Raw genomic sequence first — 24,743 nt, forward strand, 5'->3', positions numbered from 1 at the left:
GTGATAGCATTTAATGAAAGTGATTTTGGGTAAGTTTATAATGACTTCTGAAGATATTTGAACCAACCACATTCAGAGAGGCACTGAATTATGCTTATCCAGTCAAGGATTTTCACAAGATTGTTTCTTGTAAGTACCTAATTTTCAACACTTAAAAAGTTCCCAAACCTGTCAGTAAAATGTAGCTCAAATGCATACAAAGGCAGTATTTACCTCATCGTACATCAAAAAGGATATGAAACTTCTCTTACTCTCCATCAGTTACTGCATAAAGGAATATAAGTATACGAACATAAGTGTAGCTTGACTTCTGTAAACAGTGTTTAGACAGTTGTCTTCATGAGTCAATATCAATTTTAAATCCCGTTAATTTATAAACTAAAGGATAAAATATTGTAATGAATTAACATAATTTTCTCTCCTCTTGATATCACTGTTCACAACCAATTTTGGAAGATATGGCCTCTGTGAAAGCCTAAGAGGGACTGTTATAGGTGACTCAAGTAAAATTTTCTGGATTTGACTTTGATTTTGGGTGTCTAAAGTTGTACTGCACTGGAATGGAGTGACATCACTTGATTTTTTTGTGACAGTTACCTCTACATAATGTTACCTTGAATTCAGCAATACTGTGTGGCAGCAGCTGTCTGGCCACAGAGAGCAAGACATAGCTTTCCCATGCATCCTCTTTGGAAAGGCTGTGGGATGATCAGAGAAAAGAATGATAAACAATTCTTATCTTCACTTGCTGCACCTGTTGTGAACACACGGAATGTGTTATGGAGATGTGTTTACCAAAGGGTGGTTTCTTAATTGGCCAGTGGTGATGGGTTTGGACTGGAGGACCAGTTAGGTCCACCTGTATCATAACTGTCTATAAAAGTAATGGGTTTCTCAATAAGTATAGTATAATGAAGTGATTGATCAGCCTTCTATGAATCATGGAGTCAGTGCTAATTCTTACCTGTCAGGGGGGCAGTGACGACAGTGCTGAATCTATAAAATGCTAATTTACATATTATATTGGGACTGCCCTCTCAGAGAAGTCTTTTTTGCAAGATCCATACAGGTTTTAAGACTCCAGAGAAATCATTCAGTACCAATTAGCAAAGGCTGCTGAGATTCCCAGATGTTGTATTTGGACACAGCATGCCCTGAGGAAGTCCATATTGAGCAAATTAGATCTTCCCACAACATCGTGAAAGAATGCAAAATTGAAGTGAAAAATTTTGTCGCTTCCTGTCACTTAAGCCTTTAGGGTGACTAAAAAAGCTTTCTACAGTTTTATAATATTGTTTGTGTCATAGAGATCCTCACTCAGTATTTGGAATTATGCATGCTGATTAATAAATTGGGGGAAAAAAACCCCCCAGAAACCCAGAAAAATGTTTGAATGGTTGAGTAATTGTTAAATTAATAATGTGATCAATCTTGCCACATATATGACTCCAAGCTGAAAGAAGGAAATAAAGTTTTAAATGTAAACTGTGAAAATAAAACGGTTTTGATCATATCGTGCAACTGAAGCAATATTGTCTAAAGCTGATTACACTGTATTCTGGTGAAACAATCAAAATTGAAAAATAACCAAACAAAAAAAAAACTCCCTAAAGCAATTCTAGACACTACTGCTAATTAATAAAATATAATTGAGTATAAAAGTGTAAATTGCACAGATGCCATTCTAAGTGTTACTTAAATCAAGACTCTGCAATTGGGTGATGCAGGAGAATGATCTTCTGCTATTAAATGCAAATCATACAATTAAGTCCAAATTATCATGCTCTTCGAAGACATTGAGGTTTTGAAAGGTAAACCCTAGTAATATAATATCTAAGGAAGGGAGAGAGTTCAGTAAGGAAAGAATTTAAGGCAGGAATGGAAGCAAAATGGTCTAAAGTAGGAAGGGGGAAATTAGTTAAATTTAGCTTATATATTGTCTACACTTTTGTATAATAAAAAGGGAATGGTGGTGGATAGAAAGTAAAAAGGAACTTAAAATTTTTATCTCTTAGGAATGGTATAAAATCTTATGGCTTTGCAAACCCAAGTCTATTCTCCTTACATGTATAGGAAAAGAGGCTTTAAAATATTTTTTAATGCATTTGTTGCCTTTTTTGGGTTGGGTAGTTTGCTCCTGTGGTTCTGGTGAGATTTCTTTTGTCTCTCTGCTTTGTTTTTTCTTTTTCTGTTTGTTTGTTTCTAAACACCTGCTCAGGGCATGCAAAAGGTAAGCACAACCTATATTGTAGTTTTTAGTTGCTTGTCAGGTCAGGCTTACTAAAACTTGGAATAATTTTGGGAAAGTCTGTAAGAAGACAAAAATGGCAACTGTTTTCAAGACAGTCTAAAAGAAAATTATTAGTAGAAATAAAAACATGCCTCTTTTTTTTTTTCCCCTTCTTTCTTACTGACTCCTCCTCAATAGTTATTTGCCTGTTTTGGACACAACAGAATGAAAAAGCTATGAGTATTTTATTTCTGGAGGGAATGTTATATTGTTTGTCTGGAGTTTATTGCCTGTGTATCACGGAAGCATATCTTGTGGCAAAGAAAAATGAGAGTAATTTTATCTGATTCTGTTCTTAAAAAAACAAAAAAAGGCTATCTATACATTTGAAAGTGAACTTTGTTAGGAAGAATAATAACTCCTGTGTTCCTTTCCTTAAAAAGAAGCTTCTCGACTTCCTTAACACATGAGTGATTGAGTCATATTTGAAAGCTTATGGTGTATGTTTACTCCAGAGCTCCTGTTTGATAAATATTCAGAATTTTTATGCTGTTATAATATTACAGAATTTTTGCAAATACAATCTGCAGAAATGTCTCCTCTTGTTTTGAATCCTGCCAAGCTCTTTGCTTCTGATGTTTTGTGAAAGTAGATTTCAGAAGCTAATTTTGCTTGGTAGAGACCAAAATCACTTCATTTTTTAGGTGTTGAATTTGTTATGTTTACTTCACTAGGAAACATCATTGGATTTTTGAAGCTGTATGTAGAAAAAATTGCTACTTGGTCTTCCTAAGAATTTTTAGTTTGTCCTTTTATCATATATTCTCTTAATTATCTCCTCTTCTTTTAAGTGCACTGATCTTTTCAACTTCATCTTTCAATTTGTCAATCATCTCCTTCTTTTCATGTCACAATGGCCTTTCTCATTTTACCAGACCCATCATTGAATACAGCAATTCATTTTAAGGGTGTTCAACTGTTCAGGCGTTTTAGGGATAGCTCAGTGATCTTATGCATTTGCAGGAATATATGACTTGGTAAATGATAACAAATTTGTCCCTTGATATTTTGTGAAGCACTTTGTAAACATGTGCTGCTGGCATAGCACCATTCAAGTTCTTCTTGCTTTACAGGTAGAATGATTTTTAATGGATCTGTTGTGTTCAATCACAAACATCTCTAATGGCTTTTAATAATTAACTGGGCAATTAATCGTAGATGGTAGGGGGCTGTCTTTTTGCTTGATGGGGCAAAACACCCGCTCTAAAACATGCAAAGGGTCAGACCACTGAGTATCCCCTTGTCCAATGATAGTGGTAGGATGAAAATCAGCATTGAAAATAAACACAGTAATACACATTTCCAGGTACACCTGTTGTCATATTATTGCAAAAAATTCCATACTATTGTCTCCTCATTGCAAAAATTTCATACCTTCTTGGTGTTTTCTGCTGGGCAGCTCCTCAGAGCACTGACTCTTTCCTCTTCACAAAGTAGTCAAAATACCACCCATATAATGATAAGAGTATGCCCCTTGGAATTGTTCCCTTTTTGATGAAAGAGCCTGTGCAGCATACCATTGGCAGATTGTGGGGCTGTTTTTCGTACCTTGAGGAAGAATTTTCTATTGATAATGCTCCAGTGGTGCAGCGTTATTAATGGAAGGCACAGTGATGGCAAACTTTGGGGTATCATTTGGATGCAGTGGAATAGTAAAGACGCAGTCTTTTAAATCCACAATTAGGATATCCCAATTGGCAGGAGTCATTGTAGGAGATGGCATACTTGGCTGTAAGGCTCCCATGCTCTCCCATGACTGCATTGATCTTTCTTAAATCATGAAGCAGGCTCCATTTCCCAGATTTTTTTTTTAAACAGACAAAGGGGTGTTCCAAGGGCTTGTGGATGGTTCTATGTGTTTTTGAGCCAGTTGTTCCTGCACCAAAGACTTAAGGGTGTGTAGCTTCGGTTTCTCAAGGGGCCAGTGTGGCACCCACACAGGCTGAGTGGTAAGCCGTTTTAAGGCTAGTGTACGATGTTTCATGCCCTTTAGGACAGTGGCCCCCATTAAAAATCTGCCACCACCTGGACTCCCCAAGCAGATAAAACATCCCTTTCCCACAGGTTAAGTGGAGCTGCCATGATGTAAGGTCTAATGATAGCTGTTTGACCCTCAGGATTTTTTACTAATACAGGTTTACTCCTCAGGCAGCTCTGTGTGATCCCTCCAGGGCCAGCAACAATAGATTTTGCAGGCTCAGTGGGCCACCATGAAGGCCAGTTGTGGGTAGAGAGGATAGTGACATCTGCTCCTGTTTCAGTCAACCCTCGGATATTTATTTGGGAAGGCCTTGCCCGTGGCAGTGTGATGCCTGTGGCAACAGTCCGTATTGGGCCTCTGCTCACCCACGACCTGGGTCTCAAATACTTGGGGTTCTCCCATAGATCTGAAGCCCTGGTCTCCTTTCACCTTTAGGCCTGTTTCAGGGACACAAGACTTAAACAGAATAATCTCGGCAGTTCTGGTTTTCTCAGGGATTGTCGAGGATGGAGTGGGGATGGAAACCATAGCATGCATTTGTCTGGTGAAGTCTAAGTCAAAAATACCAAGATGAACATTGATACCTTGCATCATAGCACTAGACCTTCCAATCAACAGTGCGCTTAATCCTTTCCTGATAGATTCCTCTCAAAGTTTGGGGACCTTATGCATCTTTGAGTTGCTTATGGTAACTGTGTTGGAGGTGAACACAAGGACTGGAAGCTGCTCTTCCAGTCCTTCCTGTGAGCTGGTCACATAAACCTGCACAGGAAGGTGAGGAGATGCTTTTGTCTTCGCTCGTCCCGTCTTTGCACTGGGTCTTTCTTTTCCCTGGTCCTTGAGAGAATGCCCGTTAGAATGAAATTTTGATCTACATTTTTTGGCCTTTCATGTAATAATAATAAAGCTTTGTACTATGGAGTATTGTTGATGGAGTTTAGACATAGGAAAGACAATTCTCTTTTTTCATCCATAATTCAGAATTGTATTAAGTCAACAACAGCAGTGATAAACTGTAAAAAACCCACAAGACATAAATCCAATTTAAATCCTCTGTCTTCTATAATTTCATTAGAAAAAGAAATAAAGATATAAAGTGAGGCTGTGAGGCTATTTTCTGAGGAAGTGTCTGTCATATAATCCTGTTTTCTAATGGTTTTGATTTTGTTGTATTTTAAACTGAAAATAAATTCAGATAATGTAGTCTTTAAAGTTTCCATACTGCATATGCTCTAGATTGCTATAGCACTGTACTCTTACTTTAAACATTGTTGATATGTCTTTTTTTGCAACATATTGAAGACTGAATTTTTACTTCAGTGATTTGTACATGTTTCTGAGAAGAAACAAGTACCAACCTTGTCACCAGTAATGGGGGCAGGATTTGATATTTCCTGAAAACCTATTTAAAAATTAATATTGAGGGATTTGAGTTTCCCCTTCCCCTTGCTGTTGGTGTCAGTGGAGTTAACTCATAGTCAGCCTGTTAAACAAGTTTTTGGGTTTGGTTGGATGTTTTAGTCTGAGATAAAAGTTTTCTATTCCTGCTGTTGTTTAACTTTAGTTTGAGACCAACAGCCCCAGGCTTGAGCTTAGACAGAGGCAGGGATATTGTTCTTGGATAGAATGCTATCATTCCTATACAGAAGGAGTAGGAAACGTTTTGAAAGCCAGCCAGGTCCAAAAATTGTTGCTAAAACTATTAAATCAGACACCATCAATATTAAGGACCAAAATATTATCACTGCACATAAACAGAATTGCATACCCTGACAAGTTTTACACACTTTTTTTGAGAAGGAAGCCCGAAGATTTTATTTGAAAGGGATGCCTCATGTTATGCTGCTAAAAAAATAATATTATCACTGCATATAAACAAAATTGCATTCCCTGACAAGTTTTACACACTTTTCTGAGAAGGAAGCCCTAAGATTTTATTTGAAAGGGATGCCTCATGTTATGCTGCTAAAAACTGGCAAAGAAAATTATCACTGAGAATGTTTGGTTTATCCTTTCATCCCTTCATGGCAGATGGTTCTTATGCTAAAACATTGCCAGTTTGTATTGTTGGAGGAAAGTTGAATTGATTCAGCTTCAGGAGCAATTAAATGGCAGAAAGTAATAATATCATTAACATAAACTGTCAACAAGTTCATGTGTTGTAATCTTTGTTTCCAAGTTGATGTTTTCAAGAACATGTATAAATTAAATGCTTTAATTCTGCTTCCAGTGCAATCTGTTTGGTTTTGATTGTCATCTACACCAGGAGCAGAGTTATGCCTATGGAGCTTATTCTGACACTGTTCACACTAATACAAAGCTAATAATGATGGGGTAAACATCACCAGTGTGTGGCTGTTCTGTTTAAGAAGTAATTTTAAGACTTTTTGAGTAATGGTCAGATCTGCCGCTCACATAAGTGAACTCTGTGTTCCTGTGCTGCAGGCTCACTGGTCTTTTTTCCCTCTTTCCACCTCTTCTCCCCCATTTTTTCATTTTCTTACATAATTTCCTGTGCTGCAGGCACACAATTGGTCTTTTCCTCCCTCTTTCCACCTCTTCTCCCCCATTTTTCGTGTTCTTACATAATTTTTCTGTGTGCAAGAGCTGTCCTCTGGAAGACTTTTTGGAGACTTCCAAGAATTGCAGTGAAGCACTATTCTTGATGCTCCAAGGAAAATAATGAAAACTGGTTGTGTTGCAAACATTTTCTCCTGTAAAATTCCAGATGTTTGAAGACTCAAGATCTTTTATTTGCTTTAAAAGCAGGTCCCACAAAGTGGCTTTGGGAGAGATACAGGAGAAACTTCCTCTGCAAGAGGAAAAACCAAACAGAAAGCCTAGAATACTAGGCTTGTTTGTGCAGGAAATTCAGATTATTTCACTCAGGTCAGCTCTCAAGACTGTACAGGAAAACTGATAATTTACTAAAGGATTTCCTTTTGGATTTCCAGTGACATGTTTGGTTACCATAGCACTACTGTTTTGACCTGACAAAAACCAAACAGAAAGCCCAGAGTACTAAGTTTGTTTGTGCAGGAAATTCAGATTATCTCTATTTCACTCAGGTCAACTCTCAAGGCTGTACAGGAAAACTGATAATTAACTAAAGGATTTCCTTTTGGATTTCCAGTGACATGTTTGGTTACCATAGCACTACTGTTTTGACCTGATGAACATTGTAAAGCTGGGCATGACGTATTAGGGAACTGATGTTGGGGGTGTTTGTGTGTGTATGTTTTGTTTTGAATGCTGAAGAAATGTGGTGAGGGCTGGTGTGTTGCTTAAACTGACTTTTGCAGAAACACTGCTAGAAATATGTTTATGAAAGTATCCAAAGAGTAGTGCATCAAAACAGCTATACTGAAAGTTTTGCAGGAAAAACAAACTTTGTGTTCTTTCCAATGGTGATTAATATTTCTTTACAAAAAGTTACTTGCTCTAAGCACAGCTCTGTGGAGCCTGGAAGCCTTCTTTCCTCCATGAAAGAAAAAGTATTTCATTTTGAAGGTTACTGCATTTATACCAGGTGAGTTTTGAACACAAAAATTACTGCATTATCTACTGACATACTTTATTGTGTACTTGTAAAACAGAGAAGAAAAGCAGATCTTACAAGCATTCTGAAAAAAGATTTTATTTCAATTAGGAAATCTTTCTGAGGTCTTGTAGCAAACTTGTTTTAGATTAATTTCAATTAATCTTAATAAATTAATGAATTAATTAGTGCCTTCTCTTTTTGCTTTTTGGTACAGGAATCAAGAACTTAAAGACCTGGGAGAACTTGCTCCTCACTGGGACAACATGCGCAAAAGTGTAATTACTCACTGTGATCAGATGTTGAGCATGTACCAGGACACTCTTGCAGAGCTTGGGAAGCATACAGGTAGGAATCTCTGATTTTATCTGGAACATTTAAGAACTTACTAGATTGTTAACTATGAAATACTGGCATATTCAGCAAGAATAAAATACATAAAAATCTTAGAATCAAAGGATGGTTTGGATTGAAAGGGATCTTAAATATTTTCAAGTTCTAACCCACCTGCCACATGCAGGGATGTCCTCCTCTAGACCAGGTTCTCAAACTCCTGTCCAGCCTGGTCTTGAATACTTCCAGCAATGGGGCATCCACAGCTACTCTGGGCAACCTGTTCCCATGTCTCACCCCCCCTTACATTAAAGAATTTCTTCCTAATGTCTAATCCAAATCTACCCACTTTCAGTTTGAATCCATTCCCCCTTGTCCTGTCATCACATGATCTTGTAAATAGTCCTGCTCCAGCTTTCTTGTAAGCTCTCTCCATTACCGAAAGGTTGCAATTATGTTAGCCTGAAATCTCTTTTCCAGGTTGAACTATTCCAATAAGCATCTCTGTGACCTCCTCTGGACTCACTCCAACAGGTCTATGTCCCTCCTGTGCTGGGAGCCCAGAGCTGGATGCAGAGATGCTTGGTCACAGAAAAAGAGAAATCCTATTTTAGTGTATGAAGAAAAGCCACTCTCTAACTGAAAGTAAGCTTTTTGAAAGCAATTGATCAACTGCTTAAATATTTGTCGGGGGAAAAAAGCTCTTGTGTTGCACTAAATGTTGTATAATAATTTCTATTTTATTTGCAGAAGTGACATTTATTGTATTTAAGATTGTTTGCCATCATCAGAATATCCCGGTTCCAATTTTGGCAGCTACTGTCTAACGCAGTATGACACTTCCTGTGATTCTGTTTTAAATAATATATATATGTATTTTCAGTCTTTGGCTAATTGATCTTGAAAGCACTCCATAAAGTGTCATAAGCAAGCCAATAAATATAAATACAGATAATGATGGATCCAATGTAATGATTATAACGTGGAGGAAAATATTGAAAGGATGATTTGAGAATAGAAAAAATAGACAATATAATCTATTAAACATAATTCCTGTGAGACCTGTATTGTGCAAAGTGTCTTTCTAAAGAGTTTATAATGTTAAAAGACCCATCTTAATTGGGTCTTGGGAGAAATAATGTGGGCCTGGGAAACTGAGATTATCCAGGAGGAGCAAATCAGCACATATAAAAGAGAAGGGACATTTATCAGAAAACAAAGCAACCTAATAATTGTAGAAAAAAGAGAAATAACCACAAGGCTTAAGTGGTTTCATTTCTTCTCTATAAACAGTACACTTTTTATAACTTAAAAAAACCAAGATCATAGTCTTTGATTAGAAAAGCAAGCCAGACATAGATTTGACTGCATACTGTAGTTGTACAAATAGTTATGTTGGGAGCACATTGTAGCTACTTGAAATTCAAGTACTTATGAAGTAGAAATTGCTAAGATTAAGGATGTGAGCACAATTTTAATTCAGACTTTTCAGGTCAACATATTTCAAGGCATGCTAAAAACCATTTTGCTTTTCAGTTTAGGCAGTGCAGGTGTCTTTCTTCATCTTAGAATATTGCCTGAGTTTGGGCTGAATTGTTCAGAAGGGCAGATAGCACCTGCAAATAAAATTTCTCAAAAATATTCTCATGCTTCCCCAACACAATCTCATGTTGGGCTTTTTGAGTGATACCCACTTCAACTCAATGAAACTATTTGTGGAATTTAGTGGAGAAGGCTGTTAGGAGACCACTTAATTTCTTTCTGAAATTGAGAGATTGCTGTGGAAGTATGAGGAAACCACATTAGTGTTAGACAGCAATTTTGCTTTACCAGCATATTTATTGAAAATGGATGTTTAAGAAGGTTAAGACTATTTTAGATTTGAGTTGTTTTGGCAAACACTTTTATCCTCAGTAATGGGAGAATTTTAGAGAATGTAAAGCATTTTATTGTAAGGAAACATACCAGGAAGATATAAGGGTTAGGAAACAAAAACCCCAATAATTTTAAGTAAATCTCAAGCACAGATTTGGTGATATTGGGAAGGAGTGGAACTTGGAAAATTATTTGTTGGTTTCAGTTTGACCTGAAATCATCCCCAAATGATTTCTGCTACTCCCCAACTTACTTTTTTTTTGGTTTCAGTCATCAAACAGAAAAATCTATTCTTCATCCACCCCGAGAAGTGGGAAGACAGTCAAGGCTAAGGCAATTGAATGTTGTTCTCAAAAACTGGACACTATCCCTGCCTCTGTTGCAAAGCTCCTATGTGGGCAAGTCAGACTTGAGAAGTGGTTAGTGTGTTCTTTTATGGAAGCCTGGCACTAGACTCAAGTTGTTTTGCAGAAGTGCTTGGTACTTATGGATGCAATTCAGCCCAGTGGGAGCTGTGCTTCCAAAATGGAATGTGACGTTGCATTATAATGAGTGTTCTGCAGGACAAATTCTGCCATATCTTATATTGATGCATTGTTTCTTAAATGTTTATTCCCTGACATAAGGATGTGTGAAATTGTAACTCAACCAATTAAAATTATTTTATCAAAATTTGTAAAGTCCTTAGAGGCTGTTAATATGTATATAGTAGACAGGTTTGAGGAGATGAATAACCTTGACTTTGAGGCAGGTTTGAGCAACATGTTAAAATCCTGAATGAATACTGAAATAAAAGTTGGAAACAAGATATTGAATCACTGCTTTTAAATGGAGCAGCAAAGACACTGAACATTCAATGAACTGGTAAAAGCTCATACATGATATATTATTGAAGCCCATTTCACAATTCTTCTTCAGGTGGATGTCGGATGAAAGTTGCATCTATATTCTGTTATTTCCTAACTTTGAAGAGTTTGATCTTGCAACAATAATAAGAAGAACTGTTTTAATTGAGAGAGTGTTTCTTTTGGGTTTTGTTTAGTTCTTAAATTAAACTTAAGAAGTTACTTAAAAACAGACTATACTTAAAGTTAGTTTTATTGTATGGATGCTATTGGTAAATGCAGATAGAGATGTTAATTCCACTGCATGGATCTCATACCTGAGCAAATCTAGTGACTGATAGCAGCTGGATGGTCCTTATCCAGTAATTTTATGGCACTGGATGGGAAGGGATACCTGCTTCACAGGTCTTCCCTGAAAAAAGGAAAAACACAGTTCAGCAATGCTGCATATCTTGTGCTCCTGCTCAGGGTGAAGTGTACTCTTGGGAGCAGGCTCTTCTCCCTCCTACTATTCTTTCACCTGTCCTTTTAATCTGCTATCATCTTATGCTCCCCTTGTTCAGCCAGTGTCTCCTTGTCTCAGGTCCATTATCAATCCTTAAGCTTTGAACTTGGTCTCAGCTGAATTCTCAGAAATAATCTTCCCTCCTTCTGTTCTGTTTCCAAATTACTTAGAGTCTCCTTCCCTACACTATTCTAGTTTATTTTCTGATAGTTTGAGTTGCCTTTGCTACCCCCCTAATTGCCTATGTTTTTCAGATGCATCATCAACAGCTCCTGATTTCAATCTGCATCATGGGATTTCCTGTCTAATCTAAAATTTTGACTCCTGTGACTTGCTTTTCTTCCTGGCTTTGCTCTTCATCTGTATTAAATTATTATTTTAAGTTCCTAAACTTCGGGAGCAACCTAATCAAGCTTGGCTGGTCTGGAGCATCATTGGTGCCCTCTGGAAGAGTGGTTTATATTGGGAGGCTCAGTGTTTAGTCCTGCTGGAAACTATGGCAGTTTCAACAGAAAAACACTAGCAAGTCTTGACTGAACAAGCAAAAAACAATTTAAAATATTTCCTTTAACTTTTTGTGTGTTTGTTTCAAAAAAAGGCTGAACCTTGGAAAAATTTATTTAAAAATTCTATTTGAATGAGAGGAATTTTAGTTCTAATAATTAATAGTTGGCAAAATGAGAGGGTGTTGAAAAATAGGTAAACATTGGGCTGCCTGAATTAGAAGACAAGGCCACCTCTCTTTCCTAATCTACACCCTTTTATTTTATACAGATTCTGTATCGAATATCTTCAGGTAAATTATATTTTCATATTCTCAGACTTTAATTATATTCCTTTACACTACCATAAAACTACTCATAATCTAATGTTTTGGAAACATGCAGCCACATTCATATTTTTTTTGTTTTTCCAAGGCATCATGCCTCCTGTGAACAAATATATGTCTTTCCTTAAGATAGTTTGTGTTTCTTTATTTGAGCTTTCTAGGAAGAATGCATATCCTATTCAATATAATACTTTGAAGAAAAAAATCTGACTTGGAAATAGGCAGTGCTATCATAGTTCTGTAACCTTGCAGTTTTAGCACAGAATAAACATAATGCATATTAACTGCTACATTGTCTCCAGCAGACTCTACAGACTGATTTCAGACAGCAGGGAAAAGTATCCATTTCCTAGAATAAAAAAATTAGATTGCTCTGTGAATTAAAAGCTGGTTTGTTGTTTCCAGTATGGATATGTGCTGAGAGTCAGATAGTGAACCTTTCATCTCGTAATTTATAATTATCCGTTGAAGGTAAATTAAAGACAACTCCTCACATATAAGTATCATCCTCACTTTAAAAGGCATACAAAAACATCTGGGTGCTTAAGACAATGATTCTTTAAACTTTTGTTTTTCAGGTTCTTCCTTTAAGTCAAGCTGTAGCAAAGGAGAAAAAACACTAGAATTCATCCCAATAAATCTTCATCTGCAAAGAATGCATGTGCATAGTCCTCAATTCAAAGGTAAAGAAATTCCCCAAGTGTGACAAAGTATGCTTTGAAATACAGTTTCACTGAAATTTAGAAATCATGTCCAAAGTCAAAGCTCTACAAGGAGTTTCCCTGCCTCATCTTCTGATGCCACAAGTTGTGGACGTTTACTGTACATCTTGGAAAACTAAGGGCTGATTAACTAAATTCCTTTCTAAAAATGGATTCCAGGGATGTGCTCATTTTGTTTCTATGACACTTCAAGCAAATAAGTAAGCGCAGAATATACGCTCACTGAAATGTATTGGTAACCTATGCATGGTTAAAAATATTCTGTTGTAGCAGTGCAGAACTAATACTGTCATGATTCGTAGTGACACGCTGCACAATGCTCAGTAAGATTCAGGTCCTTCTTGCACACCCACTTAATTTTTCATTGTGATCCATAATGCTGTAAAAGCCATGCTGTAATGCTCTTGTTTTAAGGTGGTTTTTCTTCTTACCCCCCCTCCCAAACCCATCACCACCAGAGATAGTGATAGTGCACAATACAGTACTTTTCCTCCCAGAGATTGCTGGGATGAGCTCACCTGCCCTGGTGATGGGAGTTACATGGTTCCATAAAGGACAGTATTACTTCTAAACCTAATTTATCATATTTCTTAAGAAGTTGTAATGAGCCCAGCACTGCTTGGCTCTAAATCAGCTTGTGCAGTGCTACTCTGTTGTGCCCACCTACTCCATGTAAGTGTTTGCTCAGAGTTAAGTGAAAATACCTCACTGGTTATTGTTGAGTTTGCAGGGGTCCCCAGGAAGAGGTGAGAGATGAATCTGACTCCATGTTCTGAGAAGGCTGATTTATTATATTATGATATTATATTATGTTAAAAGAATGCTATACTAAAATTATACTAAAGAAAGAGAAAGGATAAATCAGAAGGCTAACAAGAATGAATAATAAAAATTCGTGACTGCTGCCAGAGTCTTGACACAGCTGGATGGTGATTGGTCATTAAGTTAAAACAATTCACATGAGACCAATCAAACCACCTGCCACATTCCAAAGCAGCAAAACAGGAGAAGTAAATCAGATAATTATTATTTACATTTTCCTCTGAGGCTTCTCAGCTTCCCAGGAAAAGAATCCGGAGCAAAGAAATTTTACAGAAAATATTATGGTGGGAGATTATGCTGAAAATACTGCAAAGTTCCAACATCACTTGGAAAGGGAGATAACTTTCTATAACATCATCTGTGGTTCTTTTTAACACAGAATTCTGTTGTTGCCACTTGCTTATGTTTTTAGCAGCTTCCTTTACAGATCAAAGATTATACTGATACATATATATGACCAAATCATGACACAGTGAATAATTTGTTGATAAATTGAGACCTGTTGAATTTGCTGTCACTGCAAACACAGAAATTACATGCTGTAAGGTGTTTGCCTTATTAATACACTCTACACCTAAGATTGTAAAACAGTAAGTACAAACAGTGGTAAAACTTCTGATGTTCTGATGTTCATCCACTTCTAAGTTGGGACCAGGGCCTTCCAATTATCTGTTAGATACTGGTTGGTTCAATGTTTTGTTATTTCTTTTACTAAAAAACTGTGCCTCCAAATATTTCAGCAAGATGGGCATTTATAGTGACATAATGTGATAGCACAGATTTTAATTTAATGTTTTCAAGTTAATTAACTCAAAAGGATTTTTAGGTTTGTAATGGTGGCCAGAAGCTTAACATTGTCTTTTCAAGAAAACCTCTTCATGAACAGGACATTGTATGTCTGTTTGCTAAATAAAAAGAAAAGTGGAATGAAATATGTGACTTACTTAAGCACGCACAACTTTTATAGTACTGAAATTTTGTTTGGTGTTTTGTTTTTTTTTACGAATTTTCTCCCTTCTTCTCCAAAACCATTTTGCTTGGGTTACATGGTTAATCCATAATCAAACAGAAAGAGATAAATGTTAGAATTATTCTAGTTGTCTTCTAAATTTGGATCTTTAAATGATAAAACTCTGCCTCTATTACTTAACTAACATTCACTGTGTCTTGTATTAGATATATAGAGTCTAAACAGTTTCTAGCAATTGCTAATCAATCTGGAATAGGCAGTACTTCGATATTAAGTGGGTCTTTCTCAGCTCATGCTTTGCTTGGCATATATCAAAGGACACCTGGAATATAACCAGGAGAATGACATTGGAAGGGGGAGAATAAAAGTTCATAGAGGTGGCATTTAAACAAGCTAATTATCCATGGAGGTGTCATTAACCCTTACACTATCAGATATCTTAATTTTGGGAACACAAGATAGGTTTTAATCCCATCTATTGTATATACACATTGGTATGTGTTTTCTTTGTGTTTGACATGTATAATACCAGGTGTACTTCTCCTGAACTTTTATTTGGGTGGTTATTGGGTACTGACATGGAAGAGAAAGTGTGCTTAAGCTTTCAGTAGGAATAGCTCTGAGAAAAATAGTATTTTCCTATGGGTCAATGGTATCCTTATCCATTTGATAAACACCACATTGTGCTCTGTTCATCATACTAGAGAGATTAAATCTATATATTGACATAGCTTTGCTTTTGTTCCTGTTTACAATATGTGCTTGTTTTAAATAGATTAGTGAACTGAAGTGGTTTTTGTTTTGCATCTGGCCAGTTTAAGACACTGCCTGCCTCCTGTGGAGGAAGGCAGGTTGACTCAAAATTGGGATTGAGATGTTCTTGACAGCAAGATACAACTCCTGTGGTGCTCTGCTGCCTTTTAAGCTCTGTCTTCACTTCAAAGGGGTGTCAGCAGTAGCCTGCACTTGCTTGATGGTTATGAGTTACTGGAGCACTCCTGCAGCAGTGCACTGATGCTGACACTACATGTCCTTCACAAGGAGCTCCACTGATGTGTAAGTAGAGCATATCACAAGACATTTCTCCCAAGCCATGCAGCACTTTCTGCTGCACTGTGCTGTGGAAAATGAGAGTGAGATTGCTCTGTACCCATCACCAGGTGTGGATGTTTGCTCCTCATCTTTGCCATCCTCACTCTCCCATGTAGGTTGTGTGAGGCAGATACTCAGCTGTGCTGGGTGTGTTTCTGTCTCAGACAGCTGCTCCTCTACCATGCTGAGAAGAGACCATAGGCTGAATAAAGGCTCCCTTCTGTATAAATCCCCCCCACCTCCCAAAGTAACTATAAGCAGGGTCATGTCTATTTTTAAAACAGTCAGAAGCGGGTTTAGTCTTTTAAATGTTTTCCTGTTGTTTCATGAGTTATCTCTAAACATATTCAGAACCCTGATGAGTTCATTTCTTATCTTGATTTCAAGCCACTGCTGTTTTAAGCAACAGAACTCCTTGTTGTCAAGTACTAGTGGAACTCTAATAGCCGAAGAATATGTGTTATGAATAAATCTGTATTAAGACCTGAAAGAATGGGCTATTTAAGAATCTTGAAGCTCACCTTAGGCTAATGAAATTATGTCACTTCTCCTTTTAAGTGGATATTGAAGAGTCACCAGCTCATTAGAGTTCAAATCAATTTGAGCAAATATGTTCTGAGATTCAGCTCAGGAAGTAAAGCATAGTTCATTAACTGTGAATCATTTCTACAGTGTTCATGCTTCTGGGGATATTTATCATCAGAATGCAAGTTCTATTTTAGGAGAGGTCCAGATTTTAATTTACATGGGAAACTTCTTTGATGAATAAAACAGTTCTCAAAAAACATCCTGTTTCCTTTAAGAATGAGGCATTCTGAACTGTATTTTTATACCTCCAGTGAATTCAGGTACAAAACAGGTACTCACTGTAAATGTAAATTTAAACTTAGACGAAATAGTTATGTGGTGTGGGGTGTAATTAAGTCTTCATCTCTGCACTGACAATCAGTCACAAGCTCTTTGAAAAATGGTGTTTCACCTCCAGTTCTGTAAGCATATATCCACACAAAAAGTTCATCCCCTATGCCATAAGGCATCAGGTATATACAGCAGGAGACAACAGATTGTTTTCTCAGCAAGAATTTCATTAGTATGGTTTATCTCCTATTCTGGTAGCTTCTCAGCTGTGAACAACTGACTTCCTCCGTGTTTATAAACATATATAAAAAGTGTATGTCGTAGAGCAGGGCTCACCAATTTAGCATTAAACACCATTATATCTGAAAGTACAGTAGCATTACATCTAAACAAATTCAAACTAGAAAAGGAATTGGGAATGCAGTGAATTCATTGTCACTTGAAATCTTTAAATCATGACTAGATGCCTAAACAAAGAGATGCCTTCGCTCAACCAAGAGACAAGGTTGATGCAGGAATTATTAGCTGTAATTCTGTAGTCTCTATTATTCAGTGAGACTATTCCATGATAATGGTCTCTTTTGACTCTAAAATGCTTGAATCTATGCATCTCAACATGACTACAAGTTAAATAATGAAAGTGGCAATAAAATGAAATACACAATGGACCAATTTACTTGGCAGCTTTGTAAACTGCAGAGCTGGAATATTGCTCTTTACAGTGGCACATAATTTAGATATAGCCATAAATCAAATGAACTTTTTAAAGTGTGCAGGTGGCTGTATAAAAAGATTGATTAGCTCTTGGGCCTTCTTGGGACATGGATTATCAATTATTCCCTGGAAATTATATAGACTTATCCTTACTTTTTGTGGAGTAGATGTCACAGTGTTGCCATGACTTGGGGATAGGAGCATTCAAATGTCTGTGTTCCTCTATTCCCATTCCAGATGCTCTGTATGATGTTATCACTGTGGGAGCCCCGGCAGCACATTTCCAAGGATTTAAGAATGGTGGGCTCCGGAAACTGCTGAGTAAATTTGAGGCAGAAAGACGAAAGTAAGTATTCTTGCTGTTAGCTGGGAAAATACCATTAAGGTTGCGTTAAAATGTTGTCAGTTCACTGAATAGCGAAACAGTTTATCCTGCTGAATGAATGGAAGATTAAACACTACTAGGATTGGACATTGCATTCATAAAATATTTCCTTTTTTCCCCCTGCTTTGATGAAAATTGAAGCACGGTCTACTTTTAGTGTTAAGACTAATTTTGAATAAACACAGGAAATTACCTCAAGCTGTGCCAGGGGATGTTCAGGTTGGGCATCAGAAGGATTTTTTCATGAAAAGGGTTTTGTGCATTGGAACTTGCCAGAGAAGTGGTGGAGTCATCATCCCTGGAAGTGCTCAAGAAGAGACTTGGCACTTGGTGCTATGGTTTAGTTGATATGGTGATTCTATCAAAGATGGAACTCGATGATCTTGGAGGTCTTTTGCAATCTTCATGACTCAGAATTGTGATATTTTTCCTCATATTTTAGGAAGCTGGAGGTATATCGGTACTTGAAAAGCTGTGGTTCAGAATGAGGCATTTGGCAATTGTTGTGCTAAGATGAACGCACCTCTAGACAATTTTTAAATACAGAAACTGTAACTTAAGATAGCAACTTTACTTCTGACAGGCCTGGGTGTATGCTAAGATAAAAATATTTTCAGTACACTGTGAAAAAACAAACTAATCTTATTCTTCAGAAAGCCAAAATAAGACTAATCAAAAATAAAGGTTTCAGTTTATTGTGGAACTCAAATGCTTTGTTCACTGTTGAACATGCACAAAAGTGTTAGTTACATATTTTCCTAAGAATTGGATGTATTTGTGTTTGTTGCTGTGGCTGTTCAGATTTTCAGGCAGGCACAATTGTCACTGGCAGCACCTGTAGTTGTGACTGCTCAGTGCTTCAGTTGATGGTGCTGACTGTGGTGTTCCAAAGAGAATGCAGGAAGGAAGTACTCTGATCTAAATTATCATGACAGGCCACAGAAAAATAATTCCATGATATTCAATACTCAAAAAAGTTTCATATTCATATAAAATATTGTAAAGAATAAAAGGAAAATTATTCAAATCTGCTGTTGACTTCTAGGTTGAATAGGAGTTGGCATTAATATTAAAATCAAGCAAAACCCAGCAGATCTAGTTGCTTTGAAAGCTGTATTAATGAGGGGGTCTTGCTTGCACTACACAGTATAAAAACTCTGTTAAATCTTCAAATATCTTTCATTTCCCTGACCACCTCTGATGCTGAAACCTGCCAAATGAAACATATACATCATGTTGATCACATAAGACACATCAATGAACTCTGTGTTAATATTCTGCTGTCAGCAAACTGGTAGGGGCAGCCTTATCCCCATCATATGAAGGCCTACAAAGTACATGTTTTCTGCTGAAGAAAATGTCTGAAGACATTTCTTAAAGTATCTGTTCCTTTACTATCTGATTAATGTAGTTGCAATAGTGGTTTGTGGATTTTTATCATAATAATTTATAACTGAAGCCACAAGATATAAATAATATAATAGATGTAATCCTTTAAAGTCATATGATATACAGTTCTCACAGTGCTCAGCTTTCAGAAGATGAACCATTTCTTACTACCTCAGTCCTGCAGCATATCCATGCTGGCAAAGTGCGACTGCCGAAAATGGAGGATAGCTGTGAGACAAATTATTCTCTGTGATTTCCCTTCATTGGAGAAAAGAGAAAATGCCTTATAGGGAAGAGAATGTCTTCCTGGAAGAACACACATTGCAGTATCTCATAGGAATCACTAGACATTGCCCATGTTTCTTAGTTGCTGGTAATAGAGGGGAGGAGATGATGGGTGAGAGCTTTGTGCAGGTTCTATCAAGGCATTTCAGGCCTATGTCAAAAGCCTGCACATCATTTTACATTTGCTCTGCTGTTTAGATTTTCCTGCATCCCTCAGAAACACCCATGTTTTGGCAATTTTTAAGGACAGGGTAGAAGAAGTTTACTCTGACAGTTTCCTTTATGTTCCTGGGCTCTCCTGAAAAAGCAAAAGTCTCTCTTCAGGATGATGTAACTAGGGTGGTAGCTATATTGCTATTCTGTTACTATCATGTGTTCCTAAAAAATTAGCCTGAGTCAGTCTAGGAAACTGAAGTTTGAGCCCTGAAAACAGTGCACTGCAGTTTTCAGCTAATCACTGGCCACAGCTGGGGAAGTGGTCACTTGTGTATGAACTTCCACAAACCAGAAACCAGGAAGCCTCAAAATCATCTTTCCTGCTATCTTTTAGAGCAGCTCAGAGAAAACTCCTGTGGTTTTTGTTTTTACAGCTTCAAGAACGTGTGCAAGTTGAAAGACAGGAGTAAGCAAGCTCTCAATACAATCTCACTTAATGAATATTCAGGAGGGGTCTGCTTTAAATACATGAGAGGACCATTCTCAATCTTATAATGGAGACATTTATTTCACTGTAGCGACATCAACAGTTTATTTTGCTGTATAAAGATGCTTTGAGGGCACATAGTGTCCTCAAAGGCGTGCCTTTTGCAATTTAAATTTCCCGTTTTACAGTGGGGGCAGATTTTCTGAAGATTTTGTTGAAGGAAGTGATGCTTTGCAATATCAGTCAATATACAGAATGAACAGAAAAAATGCAGATTCAGCAGCCATTTTCTCTAGGCTAACTGAGCTGAAGACCTAGAGCAAGATGTGGGAAGAGATTAGTTCTCAGCCAGTCCTGGTAGCTTTCAAGATGTGACAGAATTGCCTTGCATGTCTTTGGCCTTCAGTCTGATTGTTAGAACAGTTTATCAAAATATTCATCAGTGGCAGCATATTGCAATATATTTCATGCTCAGTCTTAGACTTGTGGAATTAACAGACAAAGAGGAATGGTTATCTGGTAGCATTGGTAGTTGCAAAACAAAAACAAGACTGGGACGTATGTTTTGTGAAAGTTTATCAAACAGAAGAATGTGGAAATGTGTATCTGAAGATAGTTCGGGCATGTTTTCTATTACACAGAATATGCATCTTTGTGCAGACACAAAGGGAAAGCCCTGTATAATAATATTTACCAAAAATGCAGTGTTTTTGCAATTCTTCTCTCATTTATTACCATCAGGAATGTCATATCCAACTTTTTAAAAAGGTATATTAAAAAAAAAGGTTTGAAATAAGAACAAGAAAGGCTTTTCTTTAGGTGAAAAATATAGAAATTTCTGGTATATGATCTGAAGCCCATTCCGTTGCATACTATTATACTTCATCTGTACCAAAGACACAGATCAAAGGCCCTTCCACTATAAACATGAGTCAAGTCTATGAGTCATGGCTCTAGTATGTCTGTCCCTTTAGTAGCAGGTAGTGAATTTCATAACACAAGTAAGAACAATTGATACTTTTTAAAATTTTTGTTTAGCCATGATAGCATTTACATTAAAATAAATTAAATAGGATGATTAAAATATGGTAAATAATTGCAGAATATTAATTACTTGTGAATGATATACATTTTTCTTAGAATATTTTTCATTATTCTGTATGGGTATGTTCTTTTATTTTTTTTCCTTTCCTATATCTGTATAAAAGAAAAAGTCAGGCATTTGTTCATACAGTCTCTTTTGGCTTGACAGTATAGATTATTTCTCCTTCCAGCAAATGGAAGGGCTTGTCTTCTCGTCAGTCTAGATGGCATAACAAATTATTGTTTTTAGAGCTCAGCTGTGCAGAAATATTTAAATCAGATATTCTCTAAGTTATACCCATATAGTGTCTCACTGATTGAAGTGTTCATAAATCAATTCAAGATACACAAAGGACCTTTTTTCTTATTTAAAATCTAATTTAATCATCTCTGTTTTAACCAAAACACATAGACTTAAAATTGCAAAATTTTAATGCCCCAACTCTAACCATCAAGACAAAGAGGTATGTACAAGCTGCATTAGGTGCTGTGATTCACTGTGGATTTATACTTAATTTCTAGCAAGCTGTTTAGAAATGATCCTGCTTTAAATGTGCAAAATGTTTAAACTAGAACACTACTGAAGACGACTTTCTGTTAGTTTTTTGGTTTTTTTTTCTCCAATGCTGTAATAATTTAATTAATTTAATTTGGTTTTGAACAGTCTGAAAGGACTATTTCTGTTTGAGGCTTAGATTTTTGTAAAAAGTGAGGTGTGCTCCTTCAGTAAGGTAACTTTTTGGTGACCAGAGATTTTATTAATGTTGCAATATTCTGTGTTCCTATTGCCTGAATTTTGTAGCCTTCAAACCATTCCCATTCTCTGAGGAATCAGAAATGCCACCATTACACAGAAAGTCCCGGAGGTATTGAAATAATAAAGATCTGTGTTTGATCTAATTGTAATCTTTCTTCTCAAAGGAAATGCCTGCCATGCCTAACACTTTTCATGTGATTCTTTGCTCACTTTACCCTATTTTTTGCATGTATACATCTGTGTGAGGAAGAGAGATTGGACTTCATTGAGTTAGGAATGAAGAAAAAATAGAGAAGCAGCAGGAAACGTGCTATGCATACAGCCTTAGCTATTTGCCTCAAGATGAGGATTTGTGGACATTTGGCCATCATAGACAGAACTAACAGCATCATTCCATTTTCCTCATATTCAACATTAGAATTACCAAGGTGGCAAGGGAATCTTCAGGAAATAAAAAGAATCAAAGTAATTCAAACTTCTAGTTTCTTTCAAACCTGTTTTCATAACCTCAGCACTGATCATCTGGTTTAGTTTCATTTCCTGAGATCATGAATTATCCAGAGTTTTTTATGTAGCAATTTATTTTTTATCATAAGTTCCCACTTTAGACAGAATGCATATGATCCATAAGTAAGCCACTGAATCAGTATCTTCAGTAATGTAGATAAAATTCAAGTTATCTAGGGGTGGATGTACTTGCTCTGTATGCTTTAACTGTATTCTTGATGCTAATGTCTGTGGGTTTGGCTGTGGAAAATAGGAGGTCAAATGTTCATTGCTGGAAGACTGAGCCAGTCCCAGATGGTGACAATTTAACTCAGTGACACAAATTATGCAGTTAACAGCGGGAATGGGGTAACTCAGAGGTTCATTATAAATTAGACATTTACCATACTGCAGTATTTATTCTCAGGCAAAAACTCTGTTAATCTAGACTTAAAATGTAGCCAATTTAATATTAATTGAAATGTCTTGGTTTGAAAGACAGGTGTCTGCCAAAGAAGGCAGGAACCTCCCTTGGAATAGAAAATATGACCCCCTACCCTCCAAATGATTGTAACTTTGAAATTACAGGGCTTTTAGGCAAAGACGTGGAAAAAGGAATAACACTTCTTTACTAGAATATACATACATATATATAAAAATATTTAAAAAAAAATATATATATAACATGGCAACAAACAAGCACAACAGCAGCACTACAAGCAGAACAGAAGCAGAAATCCACCCGCAGTGAAAGGGAAAGAGGTAGCTTTCAACATGTGACAGAATTGCCTAGCAGATGAGGGAATGTCACTGACTTGTAAGTAATAATGTATTTTTATGAAGGGTACGGCCACAGTAAACCTCATCCAGTCATAGATGCAACAGTGTGAAGACAACAGTTAGAAACTTCAAATACTCCCAAATGTGTTGTTTCTGAAAAATAATTATGCATTCTTCTAGGGGGGTGGAGAAAGTTGCCCTCAAATTATGAGAGAAACTAAATATTTGAAGTTGTGTCATGCTTACTAGGGTTCTGGAAGTGTTTAAATTATCCAAATAATTACCAGTCTGGTAATATAATTAATTCTGAAGAGTCATTCTCTCTTCACTAATTCCTTTACTTAAAAGCTATATTATTTACTTAATTGCAGTGAGAACTGCCCCACACCTTTGGTGTCACTCTACCCTCTTTCTTACAGTGGTGTCTGTAGCTTTTCTGCTGCAATATTCAGTGAAGCTTAGAGCTGTGGGAGATCAGTGAAGATTATCTGGGATCTAAAGACTGAGGGAAATCCCAAAAAGGAGTATGTGCATGGTGAGCTTGATAACAGCATTAGCCAGATTCTGCCTGCAAAAAAGACTGTTTGATAAAGGGAGGGAAAAGCCTGATGGGGAATTAGAGAAGTATCAAGACTTTTAAGACTATGTCTTCACTGCAATTAGCATAAACTATTACTCTTTGTCCCTGCCCTATCTACTGAGCCTGGCTGCTTGAGTGTTCCAGTGAACACTCAAGTGTTCCAGTGAATGTCCAGCTAGGTCTGACTCTGGAAGTCTGTCTCACTAACAATGTATCCACCTCGAAGGTAGAACTGTGGCAGTTTCCTTATTACTCAGAGGGACAGAGGTTTGTTTGGGCTTTTTTCTCTAATTCATACGGAGAGACAGTTTATATTATTAATTTTGCTGAAATACTCAGAATTATGACTTCTACTAGCCATGAGTCTAGTAGACACGAATAGCTCATTTAGGTTGGAGATGCATTGTAATTTAGATGTGGCTGGTAGCATGGCTGAGCTTTGCTCACTTAGATGCCATTCATCCTGACTGCCTCTGCAAAGAATTGTATCTAGGAATGAAGACATTGGTGAAAGACAGAAATATATATTGGGTATAGGGGAATAGAAGAATAGAATTGGGTATTGAGACTGTAACTCAGCAAAATATGTAAGCAAGAGCTTTAATTGTAAGACTGCTTGAAGCTATCCTTATTTGCCAGAATCATAGAAAATGCTGAATTGGAAGGGGCTGATCAAGATCTAGTTTCTAATTTGTAGAAAACTAACGAGAAGGAATTGGAAGTGACTCAATAAAAGACACAAAGGGGAGGTAGGGGGAATGAGGAGGTCTGGATAAAGACTGAAATGAAATGCAATGCATAAAGTTCAGAGGATTGAACAAGTGTCAATATTTGGTCTTGGTATGCAAAATTAAGAAAGAAATTAGTGGTGAAAGAGCTGAAGGGACTGAAGTACTTATGATGAAAAAAACACAAGAGGAGAGAGGGGAGATACAAACACTACCAGCTGGGACTAGTATGTACATTTCTCTGACTTTGGTG

General features: G+C 36.9%; 2 protein-coding genes across 3 annotated transcripts in view; one reads left to right on the forward strand and one right to left on the reverse strand.

Moving 5' to 3' along the window:
- SCOC (short coiled-coil protein) overlaps positions 1 to 24,743 on the reverse strand; it is a 702,416-nt gene that overhangs the window by 129,877 nt on the left and 547,796 nt on the right. The window lies entirely within an intron of this gene.
- The window catches only part of INPP4B (inositol polyphosphate-4-phosphatase type II B), a 187,258-nt gene that overhangs the window by 88,809 nt on the left and 73,706 nt on the right, over positions 1 to 24,743 (forward strand). For both annotated transcript variants that reach the window (XM_039696121.1, XM_039696120.1), the window contains exons 10-12: positions 8,027 to 8,157; positions 12,775 to 12,879; positions 17,612 to 17,720. In XM_039696121.1, coding sequence (XP_039552055.1) covers positions 8,027 to 8,157; positions 12,775 to 12,879; positions 17,612 to 17,720 — 345 coding nt within the window. The remainder of the gene's footprint in view (positions 1 to 8,026; positions 8,158 to 12,774; positions 12,880 to 17,611; positions 17,721 to 24,743) is intronic.

The sequence above is a fragment of the Passer montanus genome, unplaced genomic scaffold (genome assembly GCF_014805655.1).
Source record: "Passer montanus isolate IOZ18808 unplaced genomic scaffold, ASM1480565v1 scaffold95, whole genome shotgun sequence".
Classification (NCBI taxonomy): domain Eukaryota; kingdom Metazoa; phylum Chordata; class Aves; order Passeriformes; family Passeridae; genus Passer; species Passer montanus.